Genomic DNA, 13999 nt, shown 5'->3' on the forward strand with positions numbered 1-13999 from the left:
CAGTGTTAAAAGATACACTGAGGCATATTAAAATTTTAAAGAGTTTATTTGAGCATTTATGGATTCTAATTGGGTAGAGACAAACTGGAAGTAGTTAGGAGCACTCCACCAAAAGAGCCAGAAGAAAGACTTAGAGAAAGTATGGAAAGTATGGAAGCAAAGAAAGGAAATTATTTGATTGGCTAGAGCGTAAAGACTAGTTCGCTATTTGTGATTGGTTGTCCTTAGGTTTCCATTTCATAACCTTGAGTTATTTACTTTGCTTACCTAGGCTGCCATGGCATTAGAGCCACATCAGTCTCATGTCCTCCTTGTTTAACTAATTTAACACCTGTATAATGTGCCTGAAATCATGTATTTAAAAAGATTAGGGGCTTCCCTGGTGGCGCAGTGGTTGGGAATCTGCCTGCCAATGCAGGGGACACGGGTTCGAGCCCTGGTCTGGGAAGATCCCACATGCCGCGGAGCAACTAAGCCCGGGAGCCACAACTACTGAGCCTGCGCGTCTGGAGCCTGTGCTTTGCAACGGGAGAGGCCGGGACAGTGAGAGGCCCGCGCACCGCGATGAAGAGTGGCCCCCGCTTGCCGCAACTAGAGAAAGCCCTGGCACAGAAACGAAGACCCAACACAGCCAAAAATAAATATTAATTAATTAGTTAATTAAAGAAACGTTTAAAAAAAAAAAGATTAAATCCCAGGTTAAACCTGAGTTCTATATGGTTCTAAAGCCTGTGCTATTTGCAATAAATATGATATCTTCTGTCTGTTGGGGAGGTATCATTCCAAGATGGCAGACTAGATAAGAAAAACTGTCTGAATTCCTGGGTAAAATAAAATCAGAATTCTTTAAAAGGCCCAGCTAATCTTAAGAAATAAAGGGAAATACCCAGGTATCAGAATCAAAGAAGAAACTGACAAGTAGAGTGCCAAGCACTGACTGGAGCTGAGGCTCTGGGCATCCTGGGGTTGGGGAGGGTTTCAGTTCCTTAGACACTGGGTATTTAACCTACAGGAAGGGATAGGAGACAAGATTTGCGGTTAGGCATGGCAGGAACAGTGAAAGAGTGAACCTGAAAAAATCTGCCCAATAAGACAACGAAGGATGAATGAATGACCCTGGGTGACAAGGGCAGTCTCCCCTGAGGAATTAAAACCAGAGGGCTGTGCTGCACACAGGCTTGGGTCTAAACTTTAAGTGTAGTCTAGGAACCACCAATCCAAAAGTTAAAATACAAACCGATGCTGGGTGGGTGATACTCCTGGTATTAGGGTTGCCAGATTTAGCAAATAAAAATTATAGGACATGAATAATTTTTTAGTATAAATCTGTCCCATTGCACAGAACATACTTGAACTAAAGAATTATTTGTTTTTTATCTGAAATTCAAACTTAACTGGGTATCCTGTATTTTATCTGGCAGACCCACCTGGTGTACCTGACAGATACAAATTCGAAACCCCTCAGAAAGGACATTATCATGAAGTTTTCACAAGGAGGAAAAAGCCCTGCTGAGGGATGGCTCACAATCAAAAGTCTGAGACCACACAAAGACACAAACCATCACAAACAAGAGTCGGTAGAAACAACAAACAGGACAGAGCCTCAAGAACTTCTACTTGTTCCTTCACTGAGCAAATACTTCTTGAACACTGTCCTAAGTGCTGGGAATATGCAGGGAATAAAACAGACAAAAGTCATTCCCCTCATGGGATATGGCTAGTGGGAGAGTCAGATAATAAGCAAGAAAATAAAACTGTGCCGGATTAGCGACACACATTAAGGAGAAAAGTAAAGTAGGAAAGGAGATAGAAAATGTGTTAGAGGAGAAATGTGCAGTTTTCTGACAGGGAGAGGAAGGAAGAGGTCATGGAGGTTTCAGTGGAGTACAGACTTGACAGAGGTAAAAGAACAAGCCGTGCAGCTCTCCAGGGGAAGAGCTTTCCAGGAAGAGAACAGCAAGTGCAGAGTGTGTCCCTGGCACATGTAGGTGACAGCCAGAGGGCCCACGTGGCTGGCATGGGGTAAACAAGGTGGGAGAAGTGGGAGATGAGGTCAGAGAGGTGACAGCACGATGAGGGGTGCAGATCACAGATTTGTCCTGTCCAACACAGTAGCTACATGTGGCCATCTACATTTAAATAAATGAAAATTCAAAAAAATTAAAAATTTATTCCTCAGCCACCCCAGCCACATTTCCAGTGCTCCACAGCCACACGTGGCTGGTGGCTACCCTACTGAGCAGCTCAGAGCGTATTTCCATTCTTGCAAAAGTTTTACTGGACAGCGTTGACAGAGCCTTATAAATCACTGCACAGACTTTGGCTTTTACTCTAAATGAGATGAAGATAACAGAAAAATCAAAGAGAATGTAAAATTAGTAGGTTTCAAATGATTAAAAGAAGGAATCAAAGCCAAAGAAAATACCAAGACAGTGTAGAAAAGGGAAGACTTGAAAAAGAATCAGTAGACCCTCCAGAAATTTTTTTATAATTGACATTAAAACCTCAATGAGGGGCTTCCCTGGTGGCGCAGTGGTTGACAGTCTGCCTGCCAATGCAGGGGACACGGGTTCGAGCCCTGGTCCATGAATATCCTACATGCCGCGGAGCAAATGGGCCCGTGGGCCACAATTACTGAGCCTGCACGTCTGGAGCCTGTGCTCCGCGACAGGAGAGGCCACGATAGTGAGAGGCCCGCGCACCACGATGAGGAGCGGCCCCCACTTGCCACAACTGGAGAAAGCCCTCGCGCAGAAACAAAGATCCAAAACAGCCATAAATAAATAAATAAATAAATAAATAAATAAATAAATAAATAAATAAAACTAAAAAAAAAAGTTTAAAAAACTGGAGTGTAATATGTAATCTTATACAGTGCATCATGTGGGCCAGACGGTGCTCTGAAAGCTTCATTTAATCTTCGTAACAGCCATAGGTAGGGGGAGAGTATTTTTTTTCCCCCAGGTAACAAGCAAGGAAACAGGTGCAGAGAAGTTCTGGTGCCTTGTCCACCATGCACTCAACAACTGTGCCATGTTGTCTTTCAGGAATTTACCTAGAACGCAGCACAGAACGATAAAGAGATGGAAAATAAGAGGGATGAAGAGACATGGGGGATAGAATGAGAAGGTCCAATGAGCATTCAGCAGGAATTCCAGGACTGAATAAAGACAACAGCAAAGAGGCAAGTAGTATTGGAAAAAAGGGGCTGAGACTTTTTCACAGTTGATAAAGATGAATGAATCCTAAGATTCTAGAAGCACAAGTCCCAAGTGAATACAAATGAATTTATAGCCCAACACAAAGTGGTAAAATTGCAGAATACCAAAAAGCAGAGTGAAAAATCTTTAAAGCCTCTAGGGGAATTTATTCCCAGAATAGGGAGAGGCTGGGTGAGAGACCCGTAGTGGGAGATGAGAGATCTGTAGCGGGCCATGAACGCAGCAGTGTGGCTTTGAGAAGGGCACTGGGTGACTGGATGGGCTGTTTTGGGGCAGGGACTGCTAGCTGGGCTGTATTCAACCCTAGCTTCTCATGAGTGGGACTCAGCTCCTCCCAGTTCCTGGCAAGAGCCTAGGCATGTGCTCTCTCTTAACTCAGGTAAGTACAGGGTGAGCACTGCTCTCAGAACCTTAGTAAATATTTGGTGCATGAATGAATGCAAGAGAAGCATTTTGAGAATAGTGAGGCCAAGCTGGTGGCTATACTTGGATTGCTGAACTGATGATGTATGTATTTATGAAAGGCCTTGTGGTGATGTTTTTTGGTTTTTTTTTTTTTTTAATTTATTTATTTATTTTTGGCTGTGTTGGGTCTTCGTTTCTGTGCAAGGGCTTTCTCTAGTTGTGGCGAGTAGGGGGCCACTCCTCATCGCAGCCTCTCTTGTTGCGGAGCACAGGCTCCAGATGCACAGGCTCAGTAGCTGTGGCTCACGGGCCCAGTTGCTCCGCGGCATGTGGGAGCCTCTCAGACCAGGGCTCGAACCCGTGTCTCCTGCATTGGCAGGCAGACTCTCAACCACTGCGCCACCAGGGAAGCCCTGTGGTGATGTTTTTATGAAAGGCTATTCATGGTGTCTATAGTTGTGCATATAATATAAATTTGATTTCAGTTTCTGCTAAGAATCTAAAGCAGTGTAAGATAAACACAGAAAGATCTCTAGCATCCTTTCTAGAGGTTTTCTAGGCTGATTATAAATATTGGTGCAAGTGTAAATCATAGTAGAACCCAGAGCACAGTTTCGGCAGCCTCTGTGGACAGCATAGTCTTGTCTGTCAGAGCAGATGTGTTTCCACCACAATTGTAAAAAGTGACAGAATGCAATCTTTGCCTCCCAATAGGATTTGATAACAGAAAAAAACCAGACAATTGCCTTATCTTATGTGCTAATGTTGCAAAACAATGGAAAAGAAAAACATAGTATTTTCCTGCTCTTATCCTCTAGTTTAGGCTTGGCTGTGTTGGGTGTATCAGACAGACTTTTCCACTGCCCATCCTGGGCTACACAGTAGGCCATTCTGAGGAAGCGGTGTTCCAAAACAAAGTCCTGTTCTCCCACTTTCTGTCATGATTAGATCATGTATACAGGGAAGAAATGTGATAGATGGACACAGCCCCACCGTAAAGAAGTCTGTTTTTATGGACTAATATTTTAATGTTAAAAATATATACAGCCCAAATGTTGTCACAATTAATTCTTATCTGTAAGCCTTGGAGGAAGGCACATTCACATCCTTGTTACACATGAGGAAACTGAGGCTCAGGGTTATGTAATGACCAACTGAATATACAAAGGGATCATGGCCATACCATAAGTAAAAACAGAACTCTGGCTGGCAGTGCACAGCAATAAGCCTAGGAAACCAACTCATTATCCATAGTCACCAGCCTAGAACCCGGACTGCTGTAAGTCAGACTTGTAGGAAGTCTACAAGTTGTAGACTGGATTGTTACTTTTTGTAACAATCCAGGAAGCCAAACTAAAATGCATGAAACAATCGACCCCAAATTGCTAAGATTTTATTAATAACTGACAGCTTCCATAATTTTTGTCCCCAGTTCCAACTTAGGACCAACCAGAGGAAGCCAGATATGCTCCTTCCACTGCACCACTTGCACTTTTACGGAGGCTGAGCCTCAAGTGCCTTCAGTAGCCCAGCAAGCAGGACACCAGTGAGAGACAGTGGTACGTACGTTGGTTTGGCATAGTTTATTGCAATTAGTATTCGTAGAAAACCATGTAAACTCACAAGGTAAATGGTTTAACCTCCACAATAACCACAGATAGTCTGCTGTGACCTTCCAGCACCTCAGTATTCTAAAATTTATGTTTCACAGAAAGTCAGTCATGCAAATAGGATTATAATACATTTTTAGGGAAAGGATCTTTTTGGTCCACATTTTCTATTAAAACAAACAAACATACACTTTCCTCTTTGGCAAAAGAGGTTAAATCCCCCCACAGTGAACTCACAAAGCAAACTCAGGTAAAAACCACTGAACATGAGGTACAGCTGAAGTCTGGGCTAATCTGGAATTACAGACACATACTCGAGGGGAAATTTTTTCTTACAAAATTAGTTCAGTTTCCAACCATCTCAGTAGAAAAGCCCTATGTAGATTGGGCCTCAGTCACTTTTGTAAGAACACATGTCAAGTAACTTTTTTGTGTTTCAGAGTACGATGTGCTATTTCTGAAGAAAGTCATGAAAGTGTGGGTGTCTGACCTCAGCAATATTTTTAACCTGAGGTACAAAAGCATCTGACACAGTAATTTACAGCGTAATTGCTGTGCTACCTTCATTCAGTTTGTTGAGAGAGCAGTTTTGGTTGCCTGTTAAGTCTCCGCATTTGGCTTTGCAGACAGTTTGAAAAGGCAGATTTGCATGTGAAAGCAAATGTCTGCCAGGCCTGAGGTGAGCAAGAAGCAAAGTGTGAAGGCCAGCTGCTCAGGAGCCAGGTCCCACAGGCTGCGGGCAGTGAGGCCCCCTGCAGGCTCCAGAGACCTCCTGCTCCTTGCACGCCTTGACAGGCCGCGGCACACCCCCACCTGAAGTGGAGCCTAAGGAACTGGCAGCTGCCGAGGTGGTGGATTTTGTTTGTTTGTTCTTTTTAATCTACAGTCATAATTGCAAACAAACAACCACCCTGGTGTGCTTTTCTTGCTTCAAGTAATTTCATTCCTTCCAGGAGAAGAATGTTAACAATGCTTTTAGTTCTCGATATCAAAGGAAAGGAAATGAGCCATAATAAGAACAAGATTAAGTTTAAACAGACCTGCTGCTAACACGCTATCAGATAAAATATCTTTAAAAAGTGAACATACTATTATATACGTTTTTGCAACAGCTGCATTCTCCTACATAGCCTCCGTGTAGAACCAAAATCTGCGCAAGCAAACTTAAGTTACTTTTATTCTTGTTAAATACAACTCTGTACAGATTGCACATTTTACACCGAAGCAGCTCGGTATCACAGTTAGAGGAATGAAAAAATGCCATCTGAAAACTTTCATTTCTCTAGCCCCACAAAACCCAACAGACGCTCGCCCTAAGGGTCAGAACAAAACCAGCTGCACAATTCTGTAAACAAACAGTGAGGGGGGGGAGTGCCTCTACGACTCCACCGCAGGATCCTGTTAAACCACACACGCGCGCGCGCACACACACGCGCGCGCACACACACGCTCAGTCTCTCGCGCGCGCATCTCGCCGCTTCCAGGGCCGCGCACAGCCCGGCGCTCAGTACCACAGCAGCTTTCATTCACAGTGTGTTCACAGAAGAGCGGTCACGGCCGTCTGGTTGAGGGGTCTGAGGCAGTCTCGGGGGGCCAAGTAGGCAGCGTTGGTCGCGGGGTTGACCTGCGGCTTCTGACAGGCGGGATCGGCGCGCCCCGCGGCTGAGCCGCCGCCGCCGCCCTTGGGCTTGTCGTAGCCCGGGTCCGCGGGCGCGGGGCTCTGCGGCAGCTGGTAGCCGGCGGCCGGGGAGAAGGCGCCGGAGGAGAGGGAGTGCTTGTGCGTCGGCCCGGGCCCCGGCACGCGGTAGCCGCTCCGCGCCGAGAAGGCCGAGAAGGTGTGCGCGCGGGCCAGGTGCCGCTCCACGATGGGCGTGGCGTACTCGGGCTCGGGGTTGGTCAAGGGCAGGGCGTACTCGTGGCGGCCGGCCGGGAGGGGGCAGTCGTAGTGGCCGCCAGCCTCGGCGGCCGGCCCCGCCTCGTCGGCCTCGGTGTCCATCGGCCGGAAGGTAGAGCCCTTCCTGGCGACCGTTCCGGTGCCAATCATGAGAGGCTGCTGGTAATCTGAAACCCAAAGGACAGACGTTTGTGCACCACCCCCCATACACCCACAAACCGGCTGTCTGTAGAGGGGGTGCTCTGCTGAGGGCCTGACGTGTACCGGGCAGGAAGAGAAAGATTAAGCTGTGAAAGGCACAGACGCCACACTTAGGGGTTTACATAACTACACACGTGCTTTAGGAAGCCTCAAGGCTCCCAGGAACCTAGCGAGGCGGAGCTAACCTCTAACCACACCTAGGGGTAGGAGGGAACAACTTCACGGGGAGCTCTTAGGCTGACTCCTGAAAGGCCACGTTTTGGAGGTGGAGGTAACACTGTCAGGAAAGGGAAAAGTGATTGAACAACCTGATAAACAGCCATGAACATAGAGTGTGATGTGGCCAGGGCATGAGGGACATGGAGGAATTTAATAGGATATGAAGACCAAAGTAATAGCTTGAGGGCTAATGATAACGATAAAGCTCAAATAAAGCTTTATTGAGTCCTTACTTGGTGCCAGGCACTATTCTATGACATTAAGATATCAATTAGTTAAATCCTCTGGAAAAAAAGTACTATGAGGTAGGGACTATTATTCCCTTTTACAAATGGAAAACTGAAGCAGAGAGAGATTAATTTTTCCAAGATTACACAGGTGGCAGCCAGTGGGGCAAGAAGTTGAACACGTGTCCCAAGTGTGAGCTGTTATCCATGTACTAGATCATGGAGGGCACTGAGTGCCTGGCTAGGAAGTTTGGTTTAACGCTGTAGAAACCTACAAAGTTTCTAAATTTAGAGACTGGCAGAAGAGGTAACTGTGGAGGGAGACTGAAGAGGGAAAGATAAAAAAACCCAAAAAGCAAAAAGCAGAGAAATGAGACCTGTAAGTCATAAATTAGGGGACTGGCGGCAGCTCTGGAAAGGCCACACCTTGGGGACAGGTATCAGAGGAATGTGTCACCAGTGATGTAGGGAGGGTATGACCAAAGAGGACACCGCCCAGATACTAAGCCCTGAAAACTGGGATGCCCATTCAGAAGCCACTTAGAAGAGGAATGCACAGAGCACACAGGTTAAGGTTCAGTTCTGGACCCCCTGAGGAACTGGTGACACTTGCAGGAGATGATGTCCAGCAGGCAAGAACTACTGACTTACTGGGGACCGGGAGGGAAGTCTGGGTGTGAGCTGCAGAGCAGATAAAAAGGAAAGGAAGGGCTCTGCCGGGAGCTCTGGAGTGTAGTGGGTGAGACTGCAGATGACTGGGGGCGAGAGTGGGACCCGGGGCCTTGCATGTTTCAGGTGCCCAGAAGGACCACGCAGTGAGGAAGGAGAAGAGGCTGGACCAGGAGCTGAAGGAGAATGAAGGGAGCGGGGCTCTCCACTCTCCTCGCCTTACCCCCAAGGCAGAGCTTGAACTGTCCGAGGAGAGGAACAAGACGACGGATTCTGAGTGGAGAATTGCTCCCTTTGCCCCTGAAGCAGGTCAAGCAACCTTTCCACTGGTAGCTTTCTGACTTTCATATATACACACACCACCTGGGAACTTCCGGTTCAGCAGCCCTGGGGCACGGCCTGGAAGCCCCCATTTCTAGCAAGCTCCCAGATGCCGCTGCTGGCCCTCAGAACACACTCTGAGTGGCAGAAAGCTAGAGCGGCGCTACTCGCAGTGGTCTGTGGATGCCTACCTGTCTGAGAACTGTTTGTGACAGATCTGTAGAGAGGGAAGTGCACAAACTGATAGAAAGTGTTCAGATCTTGCAGCAGTTTGAGAGTGATTTTATGTCCCTTGAATCTAATTAAAAAATTAGAGCTTTGTATTTTATGTCTTTTTAAACATTTCATTTACTAATTTATACTGTATTTTACAAAAATTTTAGTCCTTGATGGATTAAAGAAATAAAAGGCAAAAAATGGATCCTTCCTCACAAATCGTTTGAGAAGCTTGGCTCTCAGCAATGGTTTGTCAGGGACCTTGAGGCCATTCTAACAGATTCCTTCATCTCCCACCTCCAATTCGTCAAGGGCAGGAGCTATGCTCAATTCATCTTTCTAGTCCCTTTCTCCTAGTGCCTTAATCAAAACCTTAGTAACAAAAACATTAGTTAAGGGCTTCCAGATTTCATTGGTACTTCAGGACCATTGCTCTGGGTGTCATTAGAGGCCCTGCAGGTGTAAGAGCCTTGGCTGAATGGGGCTTTTGGGAAATATGTCAGTGTCACTCTGTAACTCTGTGCAGAGCACAGAGAGAAAATGTCACACATTACTGATTTACTAGACCCCATCTAAACAAAAGATTTTGGTCTTATTTCTCTCCCTGGTCTCCCCTCTCCCATAAGCAGCACCTCCTGGCTAACAGCATGGTCACAGAGACTTGGTACCTACCTGCCATATCACTTGTGATGAGATCCAACTTTTGTGTCATCTCCTTTTCATTATCGTAGCTGATGGTAAACTCAGCTGACTGATGCCTGGCAAAGGGATATTTGATCTGCTTCCAACAGTCTGGAATAAAGATAACATGAAACAAACTAATCTCTCAAAAGTGTAACACATTTACTACACCACAGGTTCCTGGTTAAGTCAGAGGTCAGGCTGCCTTTTGCCAGCTGACTGTGACAGATGCACAACCACAGCTCTCCAGGTGTGTGTGGTGGAAACAGCATGAGGAGGTCATAACACCACCAGCACACACCATCCCAACCATGCTTTCTACTCTGCGGGTAAAATGTATTTGTGTACCCATCAGGTCCCAGATTATCCCTAGGTTAGACCACCTGGGCATGGTTTTCCCTAATCTGCACTGACATGGTGTTTGTGACCTTGAGGAGTCAATGCAGCTGGCTGTTTAGAGCCTATGGAGGTGGAGTCCTAGGTTGTCCTTGAGATTCTCAGGGGTCCTGCCCTGCTGCTCTCGCTCTTTCTCTCTCCTCTCTCTCTCTTGCTCTCTCAACTGCAGCTGACTCATTGCTTGGGCATCCTGTGTCCTAAGGATTTTCTGAAACCCGCCCTGCCTAGTCCTTCCCTAGAGTGAAAAATACAATGGAGGCCTGAAGATGCTGGGAGTGCTGGGCAATGTCCAGTTCACAGATGGGGATTTTATAACTTCTCCCTGGTGACAGGCAGCGTGGTGACGTAAATTCCAGTTGCCAAAAGAAAATAATTAATTTTGATAAATGATGGGATGATGTTGAACAAACGTAAAAATAAACTGGCTATGAAGATTCTGAATTAAGAGACAGGATACAATATATTCCTTCCTGGTAGATTTGCTAACTTAAAGCTATTAGATCTTATTTCTTAAACCATGTAAGTGTGGGTTTTAATCAGGATCTGCTGATTAAAAGCGCCTAATCATGCTTTTAATCAGCAGATCCTGTCCCTTCCTCAAGGACAGAATAAAACTGTAGATAGTTTTTTCAACCAACCTGTTTTCTGAGCCTTAGCTGATCCATAAGGATTTCCTTTCTTCTTCCTCCTATCAAGACAAAAAATCCCACTGAAAAGATTTCTAAATGGTAAGTACTGTTCATAAAATAATACATGATATTTTCTACCTCTATCCAACTTGTTTTAAAAATATAAGTTAACATTTTATCTTGGCAGAAGTAATGCTGCTTTCTACACATGAACATACGAAGAGTAAACTTTTGTGATTGTTTACATAATTAGAGAAAAAAATTTTTTAAATGTGAAGTCACATACTTTCTAAGGACTACAAAGATTCCCACTCCAGCAACCAGCAGGACGAGGAGCACCAGGGGAGTGACAACAGTTATGACGTTTAATCCTAAGAAGGGGAAAAGACATCATATTACAACAGAAATGAACAGCCACCAAATTTCATGATCTAAAACTGAATTCTGATTTGAAAGGTCCTCAATGGTTTCACATGTGGGGGACAAGAATACATGCTAGGCATTTACTGATATTGGAAAGCAAAAAGGGAGGATTCAAAATCCCAGCTAAAGTTTAGGAAAATAAAATTTATCTTCTTTTTTTTTCTCCCAAAGGCACTTTCCAATGTTCCTCAGTTTTAACATTTACTCCAAGTTTGTCGCTTGGACCATATTGGACTCTAAAAATCAAAATTAATGGGGAGGTTTATAGCTGGCCCACCCAGCCAGGAGCTATTCAGGAAGGTAGACGATGTAAGCACAGTGTAGAACTCTCAGCTTGGCTCAGGCAACCATTTTCCCGAGATGGTGGGCGGGTTTGGACCTGTACAGTAACAGAGACCCCGGGAACCAGAGCCTTATAACTGTGGACTGAAAGGAAATGCAGCCTGAAGATCTCAACAGCAGATCCATTCTGCTGCATGACACATCAGACCATGTCTTCCCACAACTGTCTCTTTTAAGGAAGGAGGTCACTTTAACAGCCACTGAGGAGGCCCTCAGCTTGTGATACTATGAAAACTAAAGGAGAAATGTTTGTTCTTAACCCTTCTTTTTTCTGTGTTCCCTGGGAAGAAAATAAAGGAATGATCAGGAGTGGAAATGTTTAGTTCATGAAAGGGAGGACAAGGAACTTAGAAGGGAAAAAATTTTTTGTAAATAACAGTGGTGTTATTTATAAGAGTGGAAATTTGGGAAAAATCTAACAATTTAAACATCCAATAATAGGGGAACGGTTAACTAAATGATGGTATGTCCGTATGAAAAAAATACTATAAAGATATTAATAATTGTGTTTTTCAACTATTTAATAGCACTGGAAAATGCTCATAATATAATGTCAAGTGAAAAATATATGCTACAGAACAAAATATATGGTATGCTGCCACTTTGTCTCAGTTATAAATATAGTTGACTAGATACAGTGGAATATGGTGACCATGGATGCTGATTTATGCATGATTTTTTAAAAAATAAATTTATTTATTTATTTTGGCTGCGTTGGGTCTTCGTTGCTGCACGCGGGCTTTCTCTGGTTGTGGGGAGCGGGGGCTACTCTTCATTGCGGTGTGCGGGCTTCTCATTGCGGTGGCTTCTCTTGTTGTGGAGCACAGGCTGTAGGCTCGTGGGCTTCAGTAGTTGCAGCACGCAGGCTCAGTAGTTGTGGCTCGTGGGCTCTAGAGCGCAGGCTCAGTAGTTGTGGCGCACGGGCTTAGTTGCTCTGCGGCATGTGGGATCTTCCTGGACCAGGGCTCAAACCCGTGTCCCCTGCATTGGCAGGCGGATTCTTAACCACTGTGCCACCAGGGAAGTCCCTATGGATGATTTTTATTTTCTTATTTATATATCTCTAATCTTTCCAAATTTTGTAAAATTAATATGCAAATTATTTTATATTCTGAAAAAATAAATGTAGTTTTAATGTTTATTATTTGAATAGATTATATACATTTACATGTTTAAAATTCAAAAAGTATAAAAAGGTATGGAATGGAATGTCTCCCTTCCACCTCTGTTCTTCCTCTATGTGAAATTATGTTTCTTGACATTTTTCCAGATATACTGGGATGAATATACATATATATATTGATGCTGTATCACCCCCCCACCTTTTACACACATGGTCGAGTGCTATGTAAACTGTTCTGTACCATGCTTACTTTTTTAAGTTGTCAGCGTGTCTCAGAGAACTTTCTTTATTACTAACATTCCTTTTTTTATGGCTGTAGAGTATTCCATGGTATGGATGTGCTATTGTTTTATATTTCTATAAAAGACTTACATAGTGTGTGAAGGGTGCATATGTTTGTTTCCAGTCTTTTTCTATTTACAATAGTGTAATGAAAAGTGTGGACATATATTATTTTACACATGTGCAGATATCTCTGGACCATCTGCCCCCAGACACTTATATGACACAGAAAAAAAGAATGTTGTTGAAGCTACCGTATTATTGGCTGGAGTACAAGTTATATTCCTTAAGAAACCACAAAACGATAACTGCCCTACCTTTGGGCATTTCTTCAGAGGGGATGGGTTTTAAGATTGTCTCATCTTCTCTGTTAGTTGAACCAATAGTATTTAGACTTGTTTTGCTCCACACCAATGAGTCATTACCTGAGCGAGAAGAGATGTTAGAGAAACCACATTAATAACAACAATTTGTGAAAGGTGACGACCAGAATCCAGGAACTCACTGACTCACCCTGAGTCCTACTTGGTGCAATCTGGCAGCCAAGGAGCTCCACTTTCAAGGCTATCCTCTGGTGCCACGTCTGGGGGATAACACGCACATATCTGGCCACAATGGGAGGGATGAAATTGTTCCGCACAGGGTCCCGAAAATTAGAGTTGCCCTGAAACACCTGTAGGAACAGGTAACATTTACCTGAAGATTCTATTAGTTTCTAGGTCTTTATCAATCCACTCACACCTGGTTATATGAAATCAAAGCGAGGATTCTCTGTTGCTTTTTTATAGATATGCTTGATATTGAAGATACAAGGCTTTGCACTCAAAGGCTAAGTAATCTGGTGCTGTGCATCTGTTTTTGGAAACACACTGACGAACTGATGAAAATATTTGGAGGCCCACTCTCCTACTCAGTTCCTTCCTCCAGAGTGTCTCTTACCTTTTCTTCATTATTCACAATTCCTTTATAGGTCTCCCACTTGGAGTTGTTGTTTCTGAAGTTCATTACAAAACTCTTTACATAAAAGTTGAAATTTGACTGTGTGGATCCAGTGGTCCTAATTCCTTGTAAGAAAATATTATTTATGGGTTAGTTTTAAAAATATGTTATACAACATGTATTATAACTTCAGGTTTCTTT

General features: G+C 44.2%; 1 protein-coding gene across 1 annotated transcript in view; it reads right to left on the bottom strand.

Annotated features, from left to right (window-relative positions):
• Positions 1-5194: 5194 nt before the first annotated feature.
• Positions 5195-13999, bottom strand: part of DCBLD1 (discoidin, CUB and LCCL domain containing 1) — a 70009-nt gene continuing 61204 nt past the window's right edge. Inside the window, exons 9-15 of the mRNA XM_068551325.1 lie at positions 13799-13923; positions 13373-13532; positions 13177-13284; positions 10976-11060; positions 10699-10748; positions 9656-9775; positions 5195-7297 (exon numbers count right to left, since the gene is read on the bottom strand). Of these exons, the coding sequence (XP_068407426.1) occupies positions 6774-7297; positions 9656-9775; positions 10699-10748; positions 10976-11060; positions 13177-13284; positions 13373-13532; positions 13799-13923 (1172 nt within the window). The 3' untranslated portion in view covers positions 5195-6773. The remainder of the gene's footprint in view (positions 7298-9655; positions 9776-10698; positions 10749-10975; positions 11061-13176; positions 13285-13372; positions 13533-13798; positions 13924-13999) is intronic.

Source organism: Eschrichtius robustus, chromosome 9 (assembly GCF_028021215.1).
Source record: "Eschrichtius robustus isolate mEscRob2 chromosome 9, mEscRob2.pri, whole genome shotgun sequence".
NCBI lineage: Eukaryota > Metazoa > Chordata > Mammalia > Artiodactyla > Eschrichtiidae > Eschrichtius > Eschrichtius robustus.